Source organism: Saccoglossus kowalevskii, chromosome 9, assembly GCF_978046115.1.
Source record: "Saccoglossus kowalevskii chromosome 9, keSacKowa6.1, whole genome shotgun sequence".
Classification (NCBI taxonomy): Eukaryota; Metazoa; Hemichordata; class Enteropneusta; family Harrimaniidae; genus Saccoglossus; species Saccoglossus kowalevskii.
The window spans coordinates 34,651,326-34,675,311 of record NC_140649.1 but is presented as its reverse complement, the minus strand read 5'-3'; the positions used below and the strand labels follow the sequence as shown (position 1 = coordinate 34,675,311).

Sequence of the window (23,986 nt, the reverse complement as noted above, 5' to 3'; positions counted from 1 at the left end):
GGATAGTAGTAGAGTAAGAAACTTTGGCTTTAATACACAACCCCCAATGCTGACTCCGTTGAGGGCGCTACGTCCCTATTAACACAATGTGGACAGTTATCGGCCAGATATCTATGCATAGCACGTACATCATGATTTTCAGGGATTAGTTTTTGTTAAATAAATAATTTTCATGAATGCCAAATTGACAACAAATGCTCACTCATCATATCTTTAAATATTTAGTCTCATATAACCTGCAATCAGTTTACGTTCGCAGAAAATGTCCTTCCCTAAATGATGAATCTCTGATCATTAGGGACTGACCATTAGCGGCTCTGGGGAGTTACTGTGCCAGTTAATTTTTAAAACTTTTCTGAGGACCCCGCGTCTATCCATTCAGTTATTTTTTTGTAGTAGCATTATTGATATGTGCCTACCTACTTCACAAAGCTACTAGTATAACGATTACGTGACTTATTTCCCCGCCATGATTTCCGCGAAAAAAATCACCTAAAAGTCTTCTAATTCAGACCAATGAACAGTTTAGCGTATTGCATCTTTATAATGAACTCCCTCTGACAGCAAACTAATAATTCGCATCAGCGGCCACCATCTTCGATTACTGCTAAAAATTACATTAATTCAAGTTTTAGAAACACAGGAGTGTTTCAACTAGATATTTGGCATGTAGCAAATATATGACCATAGCTTCTTATGAAAAAAACAACAAAACAAAAAAAAAAAAAATGTCCAGTCACATGGTTTGTCCGCCATCTTGAATTCATTAAAGATTTGGTCACAAATTGGGATTTATGTGACTCATGATTGTTTTAACTGATCAACCGATATTTTGCATGTAGCATTTATATCAAATACTTATTCTTATGAAAATAACGTATATAGCATTGGGTATATAGCATGAACCATAAAAAGCTGTTGTGCATCTTTAATTTAGACTACTAGTATATGTCAATGCTAAGTAAATAATTAAATTAATTAACAACTTTGTGACTGATGATGTTTGGTAATTTGCTTTAGAACAGCAGCCTGCAAACTTCATCGCTCAAACCGCAAATTCTTAAAGTGAGGTGAGCTTGGTGACGTCCCAAATCCAGATACAATAATTGTATACTCATTGAATGGCCGGCGCTTTGACATTAAAGCATGTTTTTAAAATATTAAATTGTCGGAGATCACGTTCTACTCAAAGTGAATTCTACAGCTTACAGCCTTCGCTTTTATATGAAATCGATACCTCACTGTGGTACTCGCCAATTTAATCCGTAATCATAGAAAAGTGTTTTTATTCCAGTTCACTTTCATCTGCTGTCGAAGGTACACGTGCGTTATTGTTAGTATCAAAAACAACATATGGCGCTGGCTTGGATTAGTAGATTCAAAGCTCTGCGTTTTTTTTCTGTCATTATACATTTTGAATACAACAAAACTGGTGCTCATTTTTACAGTCGTTTTTCTCTATAAATTCGAGTGCTACACAACGTCAGGCTATGTCTTCCTGCGTACCCGGAATCGTCTCGTAACTAATAACGATGAAACGCAATGATTTAACTGATTTAGCACACGATTTAATTTGAGATTCCAAGATTAGAAGTCATAATTTGGACGTTGTTTTTATAATGGAATTCATAGCCTGTAACACAGTTAATTTGCATAGATTATTTCTGAGATAATTTCCACAAACTACTGATACATGCCTCGAGGCTCTACCAAGGTGGACGATGGGAGAGTAACTCGAGTCTACAGTAAATTACACTCATCAATAGTTGAGGCATCCTTAAGACCGTGTTTAAAAATGGCCCAGGTTTAACCATGTTCTATCTCGTATTCTGGACATGGTCGACCAATCAAGAAAATTGCCACGATAATCAGACATGTTCTAGCCTGTAAGTTTGCCTATTCCATGTGATATCCGATGATCGTAGATCACGGCTGATATTCAAATGCCAAAAATGCATGTTCGCCTTGGTTGCCAATTTGTTTGCCAGACTATAACATGAATTGGTATATTCTTTGTTTAGTATTAACGAAGTATGTTGCTAAATTGTCGCCACAAATAGTTGGGAAGTAGAGATAACCAAATAAAGTGTTTTGACATTGTAGTGTGTTGAACTGTGCTGATTCGGATTTGGTCTTTGATTTATTATACTTAATCAGTTGGTACCATTGTGTAATCAGAACATTGCAATGATGAATTATCTATCAAATAAATCACCCGATAGTATGATATAAAAACCGAGTGCGAAGTGGATTATGTGTCGTAACCATCACGTTACCGTAACTTATTAAATTTGTACCACTGTTGTTGTGAATTGGGTTTTTATTCAATCTAACGCCTAATTGTTAGTGAGTAGCATAATCAATAAAGTTGGCAACTTGATCATATTCTGAGTTGCCGGCACTGTAATCTTTGCTTTGATCACATATGCTATGCCATAACCAGATTACAACGTTTAAACGCGAAACTTCCAGAACGCTCATTACTCATTTCAGGACAATCGTGTTACAAACACAAATGTTCCACACTGTCATCTTTATATGCTGGCCACACACACATCGAACTTTACTACGAGAAAGTGGACCATTTAACTGAACATATTTGACAAATATGTCTTTTTAAAATTGTTGGCAACCAATTAGCATGACAAGGATCATGGAAGAACTCGGCATCTACTTTTATAACATTCGTTATATGCTAGATCGTGGCTGAGGGTTTTTTTCATAAGAAAGTGGTAGAAACATTATAATGTTTATAGCAGTTGGATCGAGCATTCACCTGACACGTCAGCAGCTAAAAGATACGCAATTCGTCTTGTGTCACATATGCACGTATATTTGGGCATTTTATGTTAAACTGCATTAAATTCATTATAGACAACGTACGTATGTATGGTCGTTGAACATCATTTAGTTTTATGCCTTGACATTTGAGCAAAATCTAACACACATGCGAGTACTTTTTGCTTAGCAGTGCGAAGGCCTCATACTACATTTAAATTCACAATGAACAACAATGTAAAACATTTGAAAAGCAGGGTTGATTTTGCACATAGATCCAATATGTCAAGTAGCCCAGAATCTGGTATCATATTATAAATAAAACAGCATAGCAAAACACAGGATTAGAACTGATATATCACCCAAAATGTATTTGTGGTGTAAAACCTGATCCACATTGCTTAGTTAGGGATGAGATAGGAGTAATTTCTCGTCTTACAAAAAAAGTGACAATGACACACAACAGTAGAAATTTGATTCACTGAAAGCACAGTCAAATGAGTAATGAAATGACTTGTTCACTTCCAGTTTTGGTAAGGAAAACCCTTATATGTTCGGGAAAAACGATTTCATTGTATCTCTAGCTCTGACATTTAGAGCGATAATATGGAAGTTTATAGTACAACAGATTGTTTTCAGCCTTTCGTTCAGTTGAAAACCTCATTGTTGAAAGCCTCCGTTGAAAAACAAACCTTCTCACTACCGCCGACATGTATGCTCCAATTCGCGATGGCGCTAAAGCAGAAAATTAACAATTTCATTGAAATAAAAGATTATACAATAGATAATATCAGCAAAAAAGGCAAGTCTCCAATATCGACTGGTTCTCAAAACAAGTATAAACATTGCTGATTTGATTAACAAGCTATATAGGGCAAATTTAAGCACCCTGGATTTTACAGGTTATACGACAGTCCTTTGAACAATTAAATGATCCAAATGTTACCACGCTGCCGAAATTGGTTTGTAAGCTTATTAGAAATGTATACAAGCTGCCGTGAATGTTATTGCAGATGCCAGAGCAACATCATTAAAACAAAACCGCGTCCGTATTTCATGCACAATATAAAAGTCATTCACAAAATCCTGCAATACGCGATTAGGTCACATCTCAGTATGGTGAAAACGTAGACATTATTTATACAGGAAACGTTACAAGGGTTATATCAAAATCTGTATTTATACGATGCTAACACAGTTATTTGGCGAATATTTTGCGACTAATAATCGTTAATGCTTATCAGGTCAGTGCCTAAAAACATGCGGATGTTGTTTGAAAAATGTAACTTATAATGGTTGACAATTAGCCCCATACAAAAGATACGCATGTTGCTATAGCAATCCCTGCGATGTCTTTCCAGAGATTAGTATCAATGTTAATATGTATAACTGAGCTCTGGTTATAGAACATGTTGTACCGCCATGGGAATACGTAAAAACGATCATCTGAGTGTCACAGGAAGGTTGAATCTTTTGGTGAAGCCATGTCAGAGAAAAAGAGATTACATCATCCAGGTACCTAATAAATTAATATGAGCTTGGTATGGTACGCAACTCAGTGTATTATGTTTTTAGTAACAAACTTAACTTGATTTCATAATTACATTTTAACTGTTATTATTTTTAATGTTTTTATTTTAGTATAATTAAAATCACTGTTACCATGAATTTCGTTTTGAAAAAGTGTATTGACTCTTATTTATTTTCATGATGCCATAATTATTTTTCATTACAATTTTGATCCCATAAAAGCAGCAAGTCATGCGAGGAAGTTAAAGAAGTAAGCAATAAACGTAAATTCCGTTCTTTAGGTAAAAAATACCTAAAGTTATCTATTCGGTGCATGAAGATTTTTTTGCAGCACATATTGTCGTTTCCTTGCCGTGTGCACAGTCCCTCTAGAGGTACTGTGGTGTGTGTCTGAAAGCGTGCTATGTACAGCTCACTAAGACGCGCACAGTCCATAAGAAGCTCAAAATTGACGACGGAAACCGTGAGACTTGAATGTCTCGCAGACAACTCTCCTTTTGCAAACAAGAAATTCTGCAGTATTGTACTGTAAGACTGACTATAACTTTAGCTGAATTCATTGCATGACGAGTGTTAAAATTAGTATCAAATAAAATAATGCTGCCCACACAATTGGATAGCAAAAGTTATTAGATAAGGTTAACCCCCATAAACTACCACGTTTTCTGATTTGATTACGCGTGTTCAGTCAGACAAGGAATGTTTATACTAAAATGAATAGATCACCTACAATATCTGCATTATACAATCAGTTTTCACACGAATGATAGTTGCATATCATGGTCGAATTAAAAAAATACATATTGATAACTAATTATTAACGAATACGAACGGTCCATGTAAAACAATTTATTTTCAAAGACGATGATCAATTTCACTATTTGTATATTTTGGGCATATTCAGTTTTCCGCTCCCGACTTTGCCAGGGTAACAAGGAGTTTTATTGTTATTTTACATCACGATGACATTGTTCACACGGATTTAACTTAGCAGATTATGCTTATCAGCGAAAGTGACAACATTAAAACAAAATGAAAAATAAATACATTTACAGTATGATATAGAAATACAACTGAGATACTGTGTACATGAAGTAGTTATAACTTATTTGTTATCAGGACGTTATCCGAAATAGTATATTCCATGCAGACTGATCACGTACAACATAAGTGTCTCAGTACAAATATTAGTAATACGAACTATACAGGTAAGCATACATGCTTCTATACAATTCGATCAGAGGACATGAGCCCCCCCCCCCCTTACCAGCCAATCTACCCATCCACATATAGGGCGTAAGGGATGGAAAAAAAAATCCGCAACAGCCGAACTAATTCTTAAATACAGCATTTGTAATCCCAGAATGCATTCTTGAACATCGGTGCACACGAAGCACAGTTGAAACAAGCCGATGATGGCTCTTGAGTGACGACAATTGAATGATCATATGTACAACATGTGATTAGATTCATGAGATAGATGGTGGGTGCGACGTGTGGAGCAGAATATGATCAGTCATTTCAAAACACATGACAACACTTCATATGTACCATGAGGGTCAATATATCTTTCTCCAACTGATTTGACTATGTTGTGTAATGTCAGTTAATTGTTTTTTCTTGTGGGTTGTTGTCAGTCATTTGCCATGTGTTCTTTGGATTATACTTTTCCCTGAGCGACTTGTGCTCAATATGTAAGGTTGGGTATGTTAATTTTACTTATCCGACAAAGTTGTTTAATAACTCTTAAACAAAGTACTCTTTTCGTGCATGTGCGACATTAGTGTGGATAAACATTGATTTTCCTGCAATCCAATGCGTACGAGTACGAGTTTCACATGCGTACAACCTGCACAAATTACCGCCGGCGACTCCTTCGATACCTTACGATGACTAAAGGAATTGTCTAGTTAAAGCCTGGCAACGCCTCGGTTTGTACTCGTTGGTCAGCGCAACAGTCAAAGGCGTCATCTTTGTTCATATGAGTTCCATTTCTTGCGCATGCGTGGCGCGACGAACACCACCCTTCAATTATGTCGAATGTGCTGAATCTGTTGAGGTAATTTATGTGTACATTTGCTATTACGTCGATTTACTAAAAAACGAACGACTGTCTCTCGAACAAGATATCATGCACCACCGTCATTGTGCTTCAATGATGATTCAGTAGATGTGACATATGATGAATTGAATGTGACACACACAGACATAGCCCTGGGTACAGTCATGTAGGTTGGCCTCCTACCGCTGATCATTCGTCCCCACACGGGGGTGACGAATGATCAGCGGAAGGAGGCCAACCTACAGGACTGTACTCAGGGCTAACATAAACAGTGATACTCGCTAATGAGTGGAAATAAAATGTATGTATCTTGTTAAAAGCAGAACATCCTAATGATGAATTTACGGTGTGTGATTCTAAACACCGGGATAAAACCAACATTGGTGTCGATAAATTGCAGCAAAAATTAAAGTGAATCTGGTTTCACCGCAATGTAATCTTTCTACATTGGACAGAAAACGGTATTTGAAATAACTTTTAATATTACCCGAGTTTTAAATTGGTTTGATGTAACGTGTATGTTAGATGTTTTAACATGAAGTAGTCTGTAAGTCGGTAAGTTTGGGCGGTTGCTTCATTTGGGCAAGGTGTACACTTCAGATCACGGGTGTTCGCAGCATGTATTCGCTGGTTCAGCAAAAATGTTCGTCAAGTATGGACTTATTATGGTTATATGTCAGCATATTCATAGGTATATTTATTGAATTTCAATTTATTTCTCATTTATTACTACGCCCACGGAACCGACACTCTCCAAATCAAAGCGGTTACATCACACGTGCTCCGACATGCATTATTTAAATGAGCATACGTACATTCCGCAATAACATGCCTACTCCGATTACATTGCTTATTGCTGAAATGGGCCGAGGGAGCATCAGAGCTGCTTCTAGGAACTACACGTGATCGAAATACGTCATTCTTATAACATATTGTGATACACATACAACATTACTATATTTGGATTTTTAGGCAAACTCTCAAAATAATCGCACACGTTGGCCTTCTATAATGTAGGACTCGACGATACAAATAGGTACATTTAAGCAATAACACATCATATCGAGTGGGAATTACATGAACACATGTGGCGTACCACTTCATTGCGCACCCTGGTCCACCGCCCGCCTCTTTCCGCGACATAATTGCCGAGTAATTGTGTATACAAATAGACAGAAAGATAAATGGCCCCGCCATTATATACATACACCCTAGGTCAAAGCAGTGATTACACTATTGTGGCACGGTTCATTCCATGATTTTGAATAAACATGGGATACTATATCCCAAAAATTTGAAATCTGCGATCGATTGATTATCAGAGAGATTTTCAACAACAAAAAAAGGTAATTATTTTCACAATATTTAAATGATTTCCTAAATGGCAATGTTACAGACACATGTACACACACATGGACATAACACACGTGATTCGAACCAACAACTACGGCAAATGCGCCTCACCATTGTAAGTAGACACGCCCTAAATAAGTGTTGCACTTTAGTGGATAAGAAAATATATTGGTAAAATTGGTCTACTGGCCATAAACAATTCTATGTTGTTTGTTATCGTAAAGCATTCTCTTTCACTAAACCCTTGACCACCCCTATAAATAAATGAACACATCTTATTGTATGAAGCTAATCTGTTGGAACTCGGCAAATTAAGCTGCGTTCACCCACTCCAAATAAAATAATTGCTCTAATGATAGCAGGGGTATAATATATTCCATGTAACCACATGTTTTCGTCGTTAATTGCCCCCTTGTGTAGCATTACTATGTGACTGTCACTTTACCAACAGATTATGAACAAACAGCCTCTTATCACGGCGTGGCCACTCAAGGAATGAATAAACACCTACAAAATTGTGGAAGCATCGTCTAAATTTAAGAAAACCCAACATTGCCACTGAAAAAAATAATGTGGAAAATTGCACCAAATTATAGATAACCATCATGATGGTAACCTAAGTCCTAATATAACACATTATTGAAAATAATCCAGGGAAACGAATAGAAAATCCGCAGATGTGTGTTTGAATGCCAAGACTGTAATATTTCGGGAAACATTTCGAAAAAAAAAATGTATGTATATATAGTTATGATTTATTAGTTAATTTTTGAACAAATGAAATTTTTTGAAATATGCGCCAAATTGTGTTGGCTTATATTCTGTAAAAATGACTAGTTAGATTTGTGGTCGTAAGTATGAATATTGCATTGAAAACACACATTTATATAATCCCCTAGGAAACAACGTGCATGAGTAGGTTCATCAACGCTGTTTTGTATTCACGCTCACGATCAACAGGTGTCAATGACCTGATATTTGATGTTCATTTCAAAACACACCTTATATGTATTCTGCAGAAAACATGTCAGTGTTATTTGAACTAAATATAACCATCTTAAACAAATATTTTTTTTTTCAAAAAACGCATAATATTTTTTTTACTTGGTTCACAATTAAGTATAATATATGATGGCGCTACACAGTTACGTTAGTAACAGTTACGCAGAGCGGTAAAGATGGGTCCATAGTTGGTTGCCCAACGGTCGCCAATGTTATCTCATTCCCGGTGTCCCATTCTTGCTGTCGGACCTGAGATGGTAGAGATTTATAGGACCCATTCTGATTGGATATCCGACTTGAAGCAAACCCAGCAAACCAATCACAAAGCACCTACCTTATTTGCTGAGTTTAGCAAACATATTGAATGTCATCTTGTATCACGTTAAATACATATAAAGACATTCACTGCTTTCTGTTTGATATTTTAGAAGGGCTCCGTTTTGAAATAATGCTTGTTATGAACTATTATGAGAAGTACCAGTTATTACGAATCCTGGAACAAATACGCCAATGAATGCATAGAACATTCATCAATTACTAATTTCAAATTCTCAACAGCGGGCGTCTGGCTATCGTGCAACGAACCACTATACAACGAAATGTAAACGATAATATTCTCGCCGAAACGCTTTTTATTTCACACCACAGCATTTGTACACAATATGAACAAATTATCTGGATCTTTATTTATAATGTAAAGTAAATTGGTCATTGCGTGCCACCCACTGGTCTCATTGCGATTTCCCCAGAGCATGGAAGCACCATTTGGAGTCCACTGACTTACACTGTGGAGTTTAAAATTGTGACGTCACCGCGGTATAGCTTAAGGTCGTTCGCGTGTATTCACCTCATTAAATAAGGTCAATTATCACTTTTATTTGTTGTAAAATATCACATAATTATTGATTCAGAGATCAGTCATTGACTTTTAGAATTTCATATCCTCTAGAGAATATGTTTTTCGTAGAAAACCAGCTGTTTTTTCCACAGTAATTCTTGTAAAAACATTATTCCATAAACAAATAAATAGTGGAATTTCCAAATAATTCGAAACAACCATAAGGACCAATTTTATAACTAAATATTATTTTGTTTACTATATGTACCCGAAGGTAACGTATGATATGACGTACCCTTGTTTGCCTAAGGAAGCAAATAAAAGCAAAGAAAATAAAACCATATGGTAACATTCTATGAAATTCTAAGATAAGTTTAGTGGTAGCCAAGTATCGTAAGACACAAAAACCACGTGGTATAACAGAGCAGGGTAACAAATATGAATAACACGTTGACAAAATGGTAACCATTAAATTAATTGTTTCCCTCTCTGTTTTATCCAGACCGCCACGATCTCAATTACTGTTATGTCGCGGCCATCTTTTTATATTTCAAATCCCGGAGTTTCCCTAAAGACACGAGACACACGAGAACGGTGTCCCGAGGGAGACGTGCGTACAAGTTGGTAATTGTTTCACTCAGATTACATAAATGAGATCTCTAGTAGATACCGACATCTCGCCATAATGATCCACTCATTATCTATACTTATTAAGATCACTTTTATAGCATGTTTTTTTATATATCAAACTACTCATCGACAAACAAAAATGCGAACATGTTAGCAACAAAATGTTCAACGACGTGTACTCCTGGATGTATATTCAATATTGGTCTTTTAACTTGGGGCATTATACGCCCCACCCCTCACTTTATACAACATGAAAAGACACAACATTTACATCGATGCACGCACGTTAGTTAGTTCTTCTTCTTTTTCTCCGGAGCGTGATTTTAGAAGGTTCGTTCCATTATGTTGCTACAACGAGACTACATTTACCCGCATTGTAAATAACTCGTACAACATATCTAGTGCGTGACTGTATTCAGTTAGTTGAGGCTGGCTCATCCATACTTGGCGCACTAGTCGAAATATTACTTGCTTTATATACGCTCCGCAACAACTTGCTTGTAAATTGACCTCAATGCGCTGGCTCCGGAATCGTGTTCTACTTTCGGGACTTTAATGTAACGAAGACATACTCTCCGCAGTACTTATAGCCTTTTGTGTTTGGTAAACATTTGCGAATCAAACATCTCGTGTTCATGCAAAATTAAAAATACACTAGATGATAGGAGATGTTTGTAACCATGGGAACCACTGTAATACAAGTACACAGTGGCGGATCCAGAGGGGGCAGGGGGGCATGCCCCCCCCCCAAACGCATGACGATTCATATAATCTGGATTATATCTCTGCGATTTTCGCTCCGTATATCTTAAGCGAAGCTTGCCCCCCCCCCCCAATACATTTTGCTGGATCCGCCACTGCAAGTACACTAAAGAGCAGTGAGCATTTCACAATTGTTATGATTTGGAATCAGATAATCTTATTCTACTAATTGTTGACATCGCACCCGCTAAGATTTTGGCTATGACGGAAAATTGAAACGAGTGTCTCTCACCGTCAATCAGTAAACTGTACCATCGCACTTGAATTGGGACGACCGGAAATATATTGGAAATTGGCAACTAATTGTTTATATGTTCAATTCGTCAATTCAAAATGGATTGGTTATCACTATTGACCGGAAAGATATTGGAAATTGGCAACTAATTGTTTATATGTTCAATTCATCAATTCAAAATGGATTGGTTATCACTATTGACCAGTCTTGTATCGTATTCAGGAAAAATAGATGCATAACACAATGTATGTTTCTATCACGCGCATTTTATGGTGCGTACCATTTAATAATCTTTATGTGACATCATCACAAATATAATCAATGTTCGAATTTCATGTTCAAGGTTTTTAACTACGATATTGCACTGAACCCCATCCCACGACAATGTCAAGATGATTCAATACATTTCCATAGCAACATAATGACACGATTACATGTCCAGGTACCCATAGGTGTTCCAGCACTTAGGGAGATATCTGGTAACGAAACAGATTAAATATGCGGACGAATACGCCATTATGAGCGATGATGCGTGCTTTACTGAATTGAGAACCCGATAGTCGTTGTGATGAATGGTACCGGTAACTGAAAGCACAGAAAAAAACACAGCTTGCCATCTCTCTAACCACGCTACGATGAATCAGCTTTGAGCTTTGTTACAGATAAAATCACAAGACTAAAGAGCCTTCGAATGACGTGAAGACGTGCCAAGCGTGAGAATGTCGGGAGGCAACTGCCCGCCGTCACGAGATCGCTACCAAGGAGAACTTAATCACCGATTCAATTAATCCACCCACTTTCACCAAACACAAAGAACGTTATACTTCCGATGGAATTTTAATATGAGTAGATAATTAATAATATAATAACAATTAAGTGTTAATAGTTTAGATACTTTCCTTGAATATTAAAAAATACACCATTAAACTGCGTGGAGTTCAAGGACTCTCGAATGCGATTGCTAATCTATCCACACGTATTTCGCTAAATTATGAGTTTGAAAGGTACAAGACCAGCTCCATGAATCCATACAAACTAGAATTAGAATGATTGACAATACGTCTCACGAATCCGTAATTAAAAATAAACACCGAGCAGAAAAAATGTCTCTCTCTCTCTATATATATATACATGTACGTATTATGTTAGAGTGACGACAGCGACCAATCACGGTGCATGGCGTTGTCGTTCTTCATTTGGTCATGAGTTTTAGCCCCGGGGCAGAAAGCATAATTCAAATGTAATAATCCATTTTTCCACGCTCGAAAGAAAGTTCAAAATTGATACTAGTTTTCAGAGTTTATATTATGTTAGGAACATTCAGTTTTAGTTAAGGTCTTACAAAATAAACTCTATAAACTGTGGGACCGAGAACAGATTTTATAAATGTTTTGAATAAAACATAATATATTTTGATAGCTGTTCACTTTCAGTCACACGCACTCAGTTAATTGCATGAACATGCTGTCAGTGTGTATGGGTTAGGACATTTCACGAATGAACGAATCACAAATTATGGTTCAACAAATCCATAATAAATGTTGATCTATGATACTGCAAACACTTTTTTTTTAATATAACTGTCGTTCGTGTTGAACAGGGGTGCGCAGTTCGATATGCGCCGCCATTTTGACTATATTTTAATAATAATTATTTGTTTAACAATGGTTGAAACCCCACAAAAAGCTTTGCAATACACGGACCCCTCACCTATCCCTTACTCTGATCCCAAATGTTTCCCCTAATAATGCCTAAACCTAAATTCATAACTTCCTAAAAACCTAACTCTGCACTGAACTGCTATGACTTGACACTTGTCGGGCATTTCGGGTACTGAACATTCCTACACCCACGTGACTAGTTAGTCCGGACTTTCAGATATTATACTATATTATATAGAATCTATTACTAGTATTTGCCTGGCTAGTTTATTTAGGTGATGTTTTACAAATAAATTTGTAAAAAATATTGTTTTTTTTCTCCCTCTTGCCGTATGATCGTTGCCGACGTCACCCCTTACCAACCGCGCCACGTTTAGCACCAACTGAACTATTGTATGGGCGTGCGATATTTCCGGATACGAGAACCATATCAATAACATCTTGTATTGTACCTAATAAATAAATAATGGTTTCACGTAGTTCATGTGTGGCATCGTATGTGCAAGGTTATTGACCAATGTCTCTATTTATACGTACATATAACAATATTAATTATATTGATGTCCATCAGTTTAAATTATTCTTTTGTAACATGGAAAATATATCGAGTATTATTGTTTTTTGGGGTTAACATATGATCCGACACCATGACCTCGTGACATATGGGGAGGTGAACTTCAAGGAAGTGATTTGTTGTGAACAGAAGGTATTTTTGAGAATGACCCTACTTGAAGGATGGGTTATCACATGATGATTTAGAGGGAAAATATACAAATAGCGATTAAGTTCATCTTTCAAAAACTAATGCTCGTTTGTTATGTTTAGATGTGAGAATAGGCTGTGGTTTTTAAAAAAAAGACCATTCTTCCGGTTTAGCGTGAATGAATATGTACGTGCGAATGCTCACTAATATTCAGTCTTCAAACGTGGTATATAAACATTACTCAACCGGGGAAATTGAAGGCAGAGAAGGAAGTACGTGACTTGACTATTAACAAAGCTGGAGTGAGTGGTATGGAACAGATGTTGACAATAAATCTGCCATAGTGCATGGCAGCGAATATGTGTATGAACAAATATTGTTAACGTATATATGCAATGCCCGCGTTTCAAGGGGTCACTGGATAACCCGTAACAAAATAAAATGAAAATAAATAAAATCAGCAACGTGTTTTGTGTATACCATACGATGCGTACAGAGTTACATGTACCCGTGCAATCATGATAAAAACACGCCTCCGCGCCAATTAACAGAAACATCCGGCCTCCTATTTTGTTCTTCCAATCCAATATAAAATAATAGTCGAATACATTGCGACAACAATTTTAATTGCGTTTGGTGGCTGTTTTTATCCCCATATGTCGCGTGTAATTAACCTATTTCCCTAAAGCAATGCGTGAAACGGAATTTGAATTTAATAATGAGGTTTATAAATACAATAAAGACAATTACAACGTCCTGTTTTCTCTAAGCTTAAAAAGTTATAGAATATTACTCCATTTCTGAACACAGAGTTGTTCCATTCAGTTATTTTTTATCCACAGCGATGAAGTTTTTAAGTAGATATTCTTTTAAAGATGAGTACAATCGATGGTGGCTTGAATAGACATGATACGAATCACTACAAAGTGCATGTGCATTAAGTTTATCATTTCAATACACAGATAATGCAGCATGTGTGCAAAATAAACCAACATCGAGTCGACAAAAAGAGTGTGTATTCACATATGTAGAGACACGTATACATATTACCTATTTAGCCATTTCTATATTAACTTTAAAGTGGTACAGGAAGGACATGCATGTTCATTAGTATAGGTGTTTTCATATAAAATAATTTTATTAAAATGTCTATATATGTACATAAATGACATTATGCGTGTGTCTAATTTCACAGTGCATGGCTGCCGAGCAATTCGCGCATACGGATTAACACAACAAATATCTTGCAAAACACGCAGAAAAAAACATGTTTCAAACCGGCTTGACCGTCGCCCACGCACGATTTATATATACCACAACTACCGCCACAGCCGTAAATGGATTGGGCAATGAATGCGCTACAGTTCGTGCAGTTGCTATGAATGGGCCACTGTGTTTTTAAACAACATGATGTAGGGTTATACATTTGACTAGACGTGTCATGCCGTGAAAACAGGGTATTTAGTAAAAATAGTAAATGACGTCCTAAAGGAACAGCATATTTTTTTAGCTGGCAGAATTATCTATCATTAAGAACAATGTTGAATGTTAACACATACGTGTTACTAGTGTCTGTTGTGTTAAACAAAAAAGTTAGAAATTGAATCTGTGTGACTTCATAATAAATTAACAGTGAAAATAGTATTTGAGTCATTTTGTAAAAAAAATGATGTTATATGGTACACCGCGGTTATTCCAATATGGTAACCGGTTTTGGATATATATGGACTTGTTTTCATTCGGTGTATTGCAAATAGCATTTGAATATCCAGTGATAAACACTACGAATTAATAAACAGACTTGTCGTGGTTTTCCGTATGTCTACATAATAATTGTATCTCCATTACGGCGCCTCGTGTTCTCCTCTATTTCTGGACAATACTATCTATTACATAGACGTCTGTGTACAAGTCCCTTATTGCCATGACGTCAACTCTAAGTCTCTCAGTTAAACGAGAATGTTACGAGTTACTTTCGAGGAAATGATCGCATCAACTCTTCTAAGAGTGACGTCATAGCTATCACGATGCACGGGTAGGGGGTGGTGAGTTGCTACGGTAACTATAAACAATCATGAAGGGATCACCGAGTCTCGCGCAGACGGATTATGTTTGGATCAGAGTCCCGTAGCACAGCTGCAACAACGGTCTGAGAAAGTAAACTACCACGACCAACCAATACATTTGATATCAGACAACTAATATTAGTGGTCAGTGATTTGCCTTGTGCGCGATAATGGGTATACCATGATACTGTTACTAGAAGGTAGCCTCGATTCGTTGCTAATGTTTGTGGCACGAATATTAATCGTAGACTGCGTGTGTTCAACACGGTTTAATACATTCATTGCCTGGAAACGCAATCACGTTACCACATATTTGTTGAATATTATGGAAGTTTCTAATAAAGATGGCGGACAGAAATGTCGCTGTGACTTGTGCATATATTCAACATTTCAAATGCATGCATGCAGCCGTCATCGCGTCTAACCCCAACCAATCCGACATATGCATGTGGCGTTGTTAGTAAATGTCCATATAGTAATTCCTTGGGAATGTATATTGGTTGGAAACCAAAACATTCACGCAGGAAATGTGTTCGTGATGTACCCCCTAAATGGGTTACTTGTTCTCGGCCATGGTCATGCAACCCCTGACAGAGACAACTTCTTATGTGCAATGTGGATTATAATTACCTGTCCAGATAATCTCAATAATGTCAATTTTAGCATTTCACTCGTTACCTTTTAAAACTTATTTATATGCTTGAAAAATTGTGCTTTGTTAATATTCACATGTGTCATGGTATAACGAATGGACTATGATATATCAATTCTAAATATGATAAAAAATCACTCTTTACTGTTTATTTGTAGATGAAACTGGTCCTGATTGTTACTTTTGTATTCATGATGGGATAAAATCCGTTACCATCACAATTTGTAGTTTCCCTCGTATTAGTAGAATATAGACTGTTCTAATAAAATGTAATTATTTTGATTATATCCTAACCACAAATTTGGCTCATTTTGTGTAGCTACACCCTGGCAGGCATGGCACGCGGTAAAAATAACACCAGAAACAATGGCATAGTGGTACTGTCCTAGTTGGTAATCATGACACTCTGTTTTTGTAAGATATGATCTTACAAATAAAAACAAAACCACATTAAGCTGATGCAACAACACAGGATATCACATTGGCGTTGACGTAGCTTTGTTGTCAGACCCTCTGAGGTCCAATGTTAAAAAGTGACCCACGGTTGCATATCCCAGTTTTCCAAGGTCTATGATATGGGTAAACTTTTTCGGGAAATAAAGTTAACGTAAACACGAGTCAGAATTCGTAAAAAGAGCCAAATTTGGACAAACATTTTTTTACGCTCTTCAAAATGGATTTAATTTTTTTAGACCAAACTTTGTTTAGAACAGGGTTGATGTTTTGAGTAATATTTTTGAACCGCCAGAAGAAAGATTTATGTGCAGGGAGATATTCTTTTTCTTCAAACACGTGGCTTAAACTTTTACTCTCGGTTACTCTCATGGCAAATGTCTGGGGAACCAATGTAGACGGTAATACCATCTGAATTCTCAATTCGCAAGCATCTTTATAGTTAAGCTTTCGAGAATACGCTGGAGATTTTTTTCACAAAAGCCTTTATAAACGAGAACAAAGTCGTCTAGAAAAAGCTTATGGTTACTCTTACCATTGTAAAGAGATTTCCTGCTAGCACTCAGGCAGGGGGTGCGTGATCGCGCGAGATTGTAACGCATTTCATCAGTTATATCCTGGTTTCTATAGCATATTAAACAGCTAATTCAATGATTTCAACTTCTACTGAAGTGTTGAATGTCCGTGCAAATTCTGCTTTTTTAGGTATAAATCAATGCATCATTAGAATCGTAATTGTTTTGTTAATGTAGTCACTATCATTGTATCTTTAACGCTTTAACTTTTCTGTCTATAGCGATTCTCGGGAGATTCGACGTACGCTATATCTGTTGTATGTACTGCCGTCTTGTCGGTTATGACAACTACAACATGTCATTAAGTGATGAACTAGGACACTTATTCCAGTTGTTTTTATAGCAATTTAAACAATCCGTTAAATAATGAGGCTTTTGACATAGTACATGTATATCATATTTTGATACCAAGTGAACGTGTTCCAGCTGCTGACCCAAATCGGCTTTACAACAGAGTTGCACTTTCATGCAAAGATTAACAAAATACTGAATAAAGCGTTCGATACACGTTAGAGTTCATGAAAATGTCCACCAACTAATTGTGTAGTTTTACTTTCATAGATGTCAATGCGTAGTGAAAGTCCATGGCCTATTTTTACTGAGTTTGATAGATTAGAGTTAGACAGCCGCATATTTATCGATATTAATTTTCTATAGAGAACCTAACACTTACAACATTTTCTTGCGTTACTATTTTCTAAAGCAGTTCAGTTACCCTGGTAGAATGGTTATGGCACCCACTTTAACCCTACCATGTTTAAATTGGAATAAACAAGGACCTAATCGCTCGGTATGAGACGAAACTGGACATTACATGATTACCCCTACGTGAAAGGTAATTTATACTGTCTGCTTGTGCAAATAAATCAATAATGAGCGCATTTTTCATATTAAGGTTTCAAATTTGATAAATGGACACCTTAATCCAAAATGACTGGAGGCTAATCACATTGGATTGTACAATGTATAAGATTAGAGACTAGTAAGACAGACAATCAGTGTCATGTTAGACATGTTTGTATGTGTGCAGTCAGAGAGTTACCCAAATCCATGTAAACATTTAGAGTACACAGGATGCGAACATGAAACTAGCAACGCGCGGGGAAATGTTGACAAAATTTATAGCACTATCAGGGGTAAAATTCTTCTCATCGGGGTACTCCACACTTGCCAGGGGGGAAACTCGTCTCGTCTCTCTATTTCGTCCCCTTGAGGTACGGGATCGGGAAAGTCACTTTAACTTTACAGTCAAATAAGACACACACAACGGAATACGTTTCAACTCTCGTCTTAGTCGATCTTTTGGAGCACTCTATAAGACACAGCGCCCTGGGGAAAAGTCCCCAAGACTCTCACAAGGCTGAACCAAGACTCGCCCAAGACTGGACTGCCTCAAGGCTCGCCCCTGGACTGGACTCTCCTTACTGCGTCTATCGTGCTGTGTTCGTCAAGACCAACTCAAACTCTCTTTATTCATTTTCAAAACTCTAACCAATTACAAAACAGTAAAAGACTCTAGGGCGTAACCTTCAATCATAAAGCCAATCACACTAAGTACTGAATACGTCATATCTTTTGATTAATCGTTCACTACATTAATAACTATGGATACCAACTGTCAGAATCGCGACGGATATCTCGTAATTAGTTCCAAATCACTGAGCCAAGTTCCGTCCAAAACTTCAAATAGGCCTACACGATGACAGACATAACACAGCAATTCGCTAATGATCAGTTAATTAAGTCGGTTAACAGATACGCGAAAACAAATTCATGACAGCACCAATTAATATTCACGCGTTTATCAGTTTGTGCATTTTGGTATTTAATGTTCTTTTGAATGCTATTGTCAATTTTTGTTATTTTTCACAAAATAAAAAATAACTTGTCCACTATTTTACAAAAATTCTAGTCAATTCAAGTGGTCGATTGTCAACAAATCACTGCCAATCAAGCTGCATACAAGAAGATGAGGTTAACTGAATTTGCATTGAAATGGGTTTTCTCGTAACGCGTCAAGATGAGTTCAAGTGTTTTATGATGAAAAGAACTTGAAGTTCACTTTGAAACCATTAACCTATCAAGTGCCTAAGGCAGCATTGATACAATTACATGGCAGTTTGTTTGCCTCGATTAAATTGGATTTAAAGTTGCGCTTCCATGATCTACACCGCCAACAATTCGAGTTCAAATATTTTTTTTATTAAATGCTTGAAATATCGTGTTATAAGTCTTGTTTAATGTCATGCCTGTCATTCTATGTAAACACGATGTATGTTTTTCGTGGGATAAACAAGTACGCAGCTAAACCACGTGGTTGTCATAACAGTTTGGCCAATATTATCGAGCTATTAAAAGCTTTTTGTATAGCAAGCCGCGTCAATTAGAAACAAGATCTTTCCAAAAATCGAGTGATTTTGTCACACCAATTCAAGTAAATACACTGATCATTGAGTTATTCGCTTGAACTACATGTAAGCAACTGCTACTAGCATTATTCAATCACATTATAGTTCACAATATAACCCATAACCCATGCTTTAATGCATAAATGCCCGGATGTATTTTCCCTATCCACCCATCCATATACACATATCTGTAAATAGTTAAGGTGTGTTTACAGGTTCAAATGTCACGAATATGGCACACGACAATATGGTGTTAAAATAAAGTAGTAATAACCACGAGGCTCCATATGGGCCTCTGCTCTCCTAAAATCACCGATGCAACCACCACATACACAAGGGAAAACATCTCTCGCAGGTATGATAAAACTATGCAAACAGAATGCATCAAGAGCGGCGCGTTTTATATGTCTGTTACTCCTATTAGCGAAATTTGTTTTATTGCTTAATGGCAAAATTAAGTTAATAGTTTGACCACAAGCGTTAGCTATTAGTGGGTTATACAGTATTAAGAGTTGTATAGCACAGGTTAAGCGGTAAGTACGTGGATTGGATGCAGATACCATAATTGGCCAGGGTATAACTCGCGTGGTACGAATTCGAACTAGCCAAGAGTAAAACACAAAGAATGACAAATTTGACATTGAGATTATTAAACTCATTATGAAGTCAATACGTGCATGTAAGAAACCCACCGTTTGCAAACTCAATTACATGTAATGTAATGTAATGTAATGTAATGTAATGTAAAAAAAACATTGAGTCAATTGTACCATTGTCATCCATGACCCGTGCCTCGCAAAAAATGCAATAATTAAATACAATCTTGTGTTAGTACAGCCAACTTACAATCAAATAAAGTTACTTTAAATTATAAAAATGTCAACAAGAATGTTTAGCCTCAAGGTGAGCGCATGTTTTCCGGGGGGAAAGAGTAAACAATTAAAAAACAGATCCTCACATCCATTATGGCAGAAGAGCGTACTTCCGGTGAAGGTTCGGTGAACATTGTTTTAAAGGCGCTACACGTAAAACATGTACAAGAAGAATTTAATTTAAGTTGCTTGTTTCGTTCTCATCAGTGAAATTTAGCCAAATTTGCACATGCGGCACAGTGAAATGAAAGGTGCGGGTGTATTTACTTCACGAATCAATGAACCCTTGAGCGACTGGGTCATTTAGCATACTAAGATGAAGCACTATATCTCATAATTGCCTCAGCGCACAATCACAAACTGTGATACGTTTTAGCGTTACATATTCGCACTGATACGGTATAATCAACGCATTGAATGTTTCAAGGTTTGTCGTCATACAGACTTATTAGGTACATGTAGGTGGGTAGACTATATTCACAAGTATCTTTATTATAGACTGGGCTTTCTACGAAGAGGTCACTTAAACTGAGTATAATTAAGTTTGTACAGACTGAAGGCAAAATATCCTCACAAATCATATTAACATAATTCGGCTTAATTTCACAGTAGTTCGTGAATTGTCGGCTAAGCGTAAAGCACCGGCTGTGGGATTTCAAACTAAATTAATTAAAAGGCACACTCCACTCAAACTCTTTAACCCGTCACATCAGAACTGAAAAGTATAAAAGCTATGCATGTGAAATTATCTGTACTACAAGGTAAATGGTTCACACGATCATACGGAGAAGTATCTTCGAGGAACACCACATACTTGAATGCGCAGGACTGAATGATTTCAGACTCCGTTCGTTGTCATTTATACCTAGCCTCAGTACTCCTTGCTTGCATATTATTGTAGAAATCTGGAAAATCTCTGCCTTTCCACTCCTTTCAATATTTTTCTGTATTCCGTCGTCATCACATACAAAGAAATTATTCTAGCCTTTGTATGTCTGGTTCACAGATTACGAGGTGCCGTGAGTAACTGCCGCCAGTTGATATTTAACAAAATATCAAACATAGTATATTTCTTTTATATGTTTTACCTGAAGCTACCTATGAGTCGATAAACTGTTCCACACGCACGTTTACCGGGACTGATAACTCCTCTAATGCCCTATCTACATATCTGGCTTGTATGATACCCTCACGTTCGATGTTTTGCACGTTATTGGTCTCATAAAAACCTAAATAGTGTATCACAACCCTGTCCAACCTACTTAAGATGATCCTATCGAGTCGTACATTTAATTAATTGAAATCCAAGTGTAGTCATTATTTCGTGCTGTGTGACAATTTGTCACAGTAAACGTGATACTAGTTCCTACGGGGAATTTCTATGCCAAGAAACTCGTCAAAGCCATTTAAATTGTCGATTCCCCGGTGGGGTAGAACAATTATTCTTTCGTATATAGCTTTTATGTCGAACGTTTGTTAAGGCGTTTATAAACAAGAATATCAGCTACATCAGATGTGCGCAGTAGCGCCAACTGGGGTTGGTGACCTGAACGTATTTTAGTATCGCAATCATGGCCAATATTCGCTAGTTTAGCCTAATTACTCACGTTGTTGCCGATCCATGATACCGCAATAAACAAATGGTTAATTATGAACCTTCGTACTTCGTACTCAACATAGTAATATTAAAAACAAACATGACAATGTACTATGAAGCATACCTTGTTTTGATTTGAAAGTGATACAGAAAAATTACCCCCACCTGAGATTGACTACTCTCCCGGCTGCTGGTTCTTTTTTCTCTGGCTTCCCACAGTCGCCGTTGTCTCCTTTCCCATCCCTCTTTCAATGTTCGACGGCGAGACGGGTCAAATTCCTCAACAGAATTTGATGCCGATAGTGAAGATATAGCTGGAGTTCTGGCTAGTGGGGGTGTCTTGCGTGGTTTCGGCAGTCTGTCTACCTCCATTGCGATGAATTTACGTAGCATTTCATTCAAAACAAACAAACACAGTCACAATGCCACACTAGCGTCATTGTAAACAGTGATCACAGTTATACAGCGCTGGTTCAAATCTCCATAGGGTAGAGAGGCAGTATCAGTCAGATGGAAATATATAACAAATACAATTACGAGGTTGTTACAGATCTACCTAGTACGGTGTTCAGCCTCCCGTGACCGGGCTCCCTATAGCGCAAGCAGTACGTGGGATTTTTTCACTGAGGCAAACCATACGACGTATTTAAAACCACGCCACGTCGGTAGGTTTATGAATTACACATAGAACGGCATTTGACATTGGCCAACCAGTGCGCGCGTGATTTGGTAATCGTGTATACCGTATGCAAACACGGGGTAATATGAAGACGACTCTTCGAGTCACACGCACTTCGTGAGTATTAACATGAAGGGAAAACCAAAGGCAGGAAAACAATGACGTCATTCATGGATAGGCACGTTGCAGTTTGAGTGATAGCGGGTGAAAACAATCAGCCGCCAGATTGCTGCACTCAGAATAGCGTAGAATGGTTGAAAATGGTGGTATTCAAATGGACGAATCCACTGTCTATCTAGCAACATGATTGTTTGTTTACTATTGTGTTAAATCTACCACGTGGCATCAACACGTGACCCAGAAGTCACTAGTACTCCGTGTTACCAAGACATCGTTACTCGTGTAGCTATTAATTTATCGCTACTAACGTCAATGGACATCTGCCGATCACTCGACCTCCGATTTATTTGACATAAAAACTATCATCCAACCCTTTGGGATCTCTGGCGTGATTAATTAAAAAGACACACACTTATCACCCTGCGCGTGTGCATGCTTTATCATTATCTCCACTCAGTTGTAGGTCTAACATTACCGTTAGTCTCTAAACATTAAATGTAAAAACGCAATCATTGAATTCTACCTAAAAAGTTGACAAAAAACGACTTTTTTTTCTAGTTTTCAAAGTTGAGCCAACAACTCTAGTACTTTCACCATTGGTCATGCGCTGCGCGACGACCACCGCCCTTTACATCTTATTCGGGAATGGACGGATTGGTTATAACCATGGAGGTAAGAGACAGTCTGTCGTTTACCCCCATTGTTATAACGGTATAATGATATTTAACAGTTTGAAAAAATAAGCTTTACAGCATTTGAAATAAAGTGCGCATGTGACCTTGCGCCTGCTGAGCGAAGCGTATGGCCGGCTAACATGGGTAGCCATGAGAACGATATTGGGTAAACCAGACGACTATTTTTTGTATAACCCGCAAAATAACTATTTATTACAGATATATGGTCATCGATCCTAAAAAAGTTCTATAAAAGAGTACGATATTCACAGTATTTCTATTTAAATCATTACGGGTTTTAACAAATGAACAAATATAACCAACTTGAATGCAATG

General features: G+C 37.1%; 1 protein-coding gene across 1 annotated transcript in view; it reads right to left on the bottom strand.

The window, feature by feature from the left end:
- Window positions 1-23,087, bottom strand: part of LOC100374315 (3',5'-cyclic-AMP phosphodiesterase 4C-like) — a 211,122-nt gene extending 188,035 nt beyond the window's left edge. Inside the window, exon 1 of the mRNA XM_085503444.1 lies at window positions 22,343-23,087. Coding sequence (XP_085359570.1) covers window positions 22,343-22,570 — 228 coding nt within the window. The 5' untranslated portion in view covers window positions 22,571-23,087. The remainder of the gene's footprint in view (window positions 1-22,342) is intronic.
- Between the last annotated feature and the right edge of the window lie 899 nt (window positions 23,088-23,986).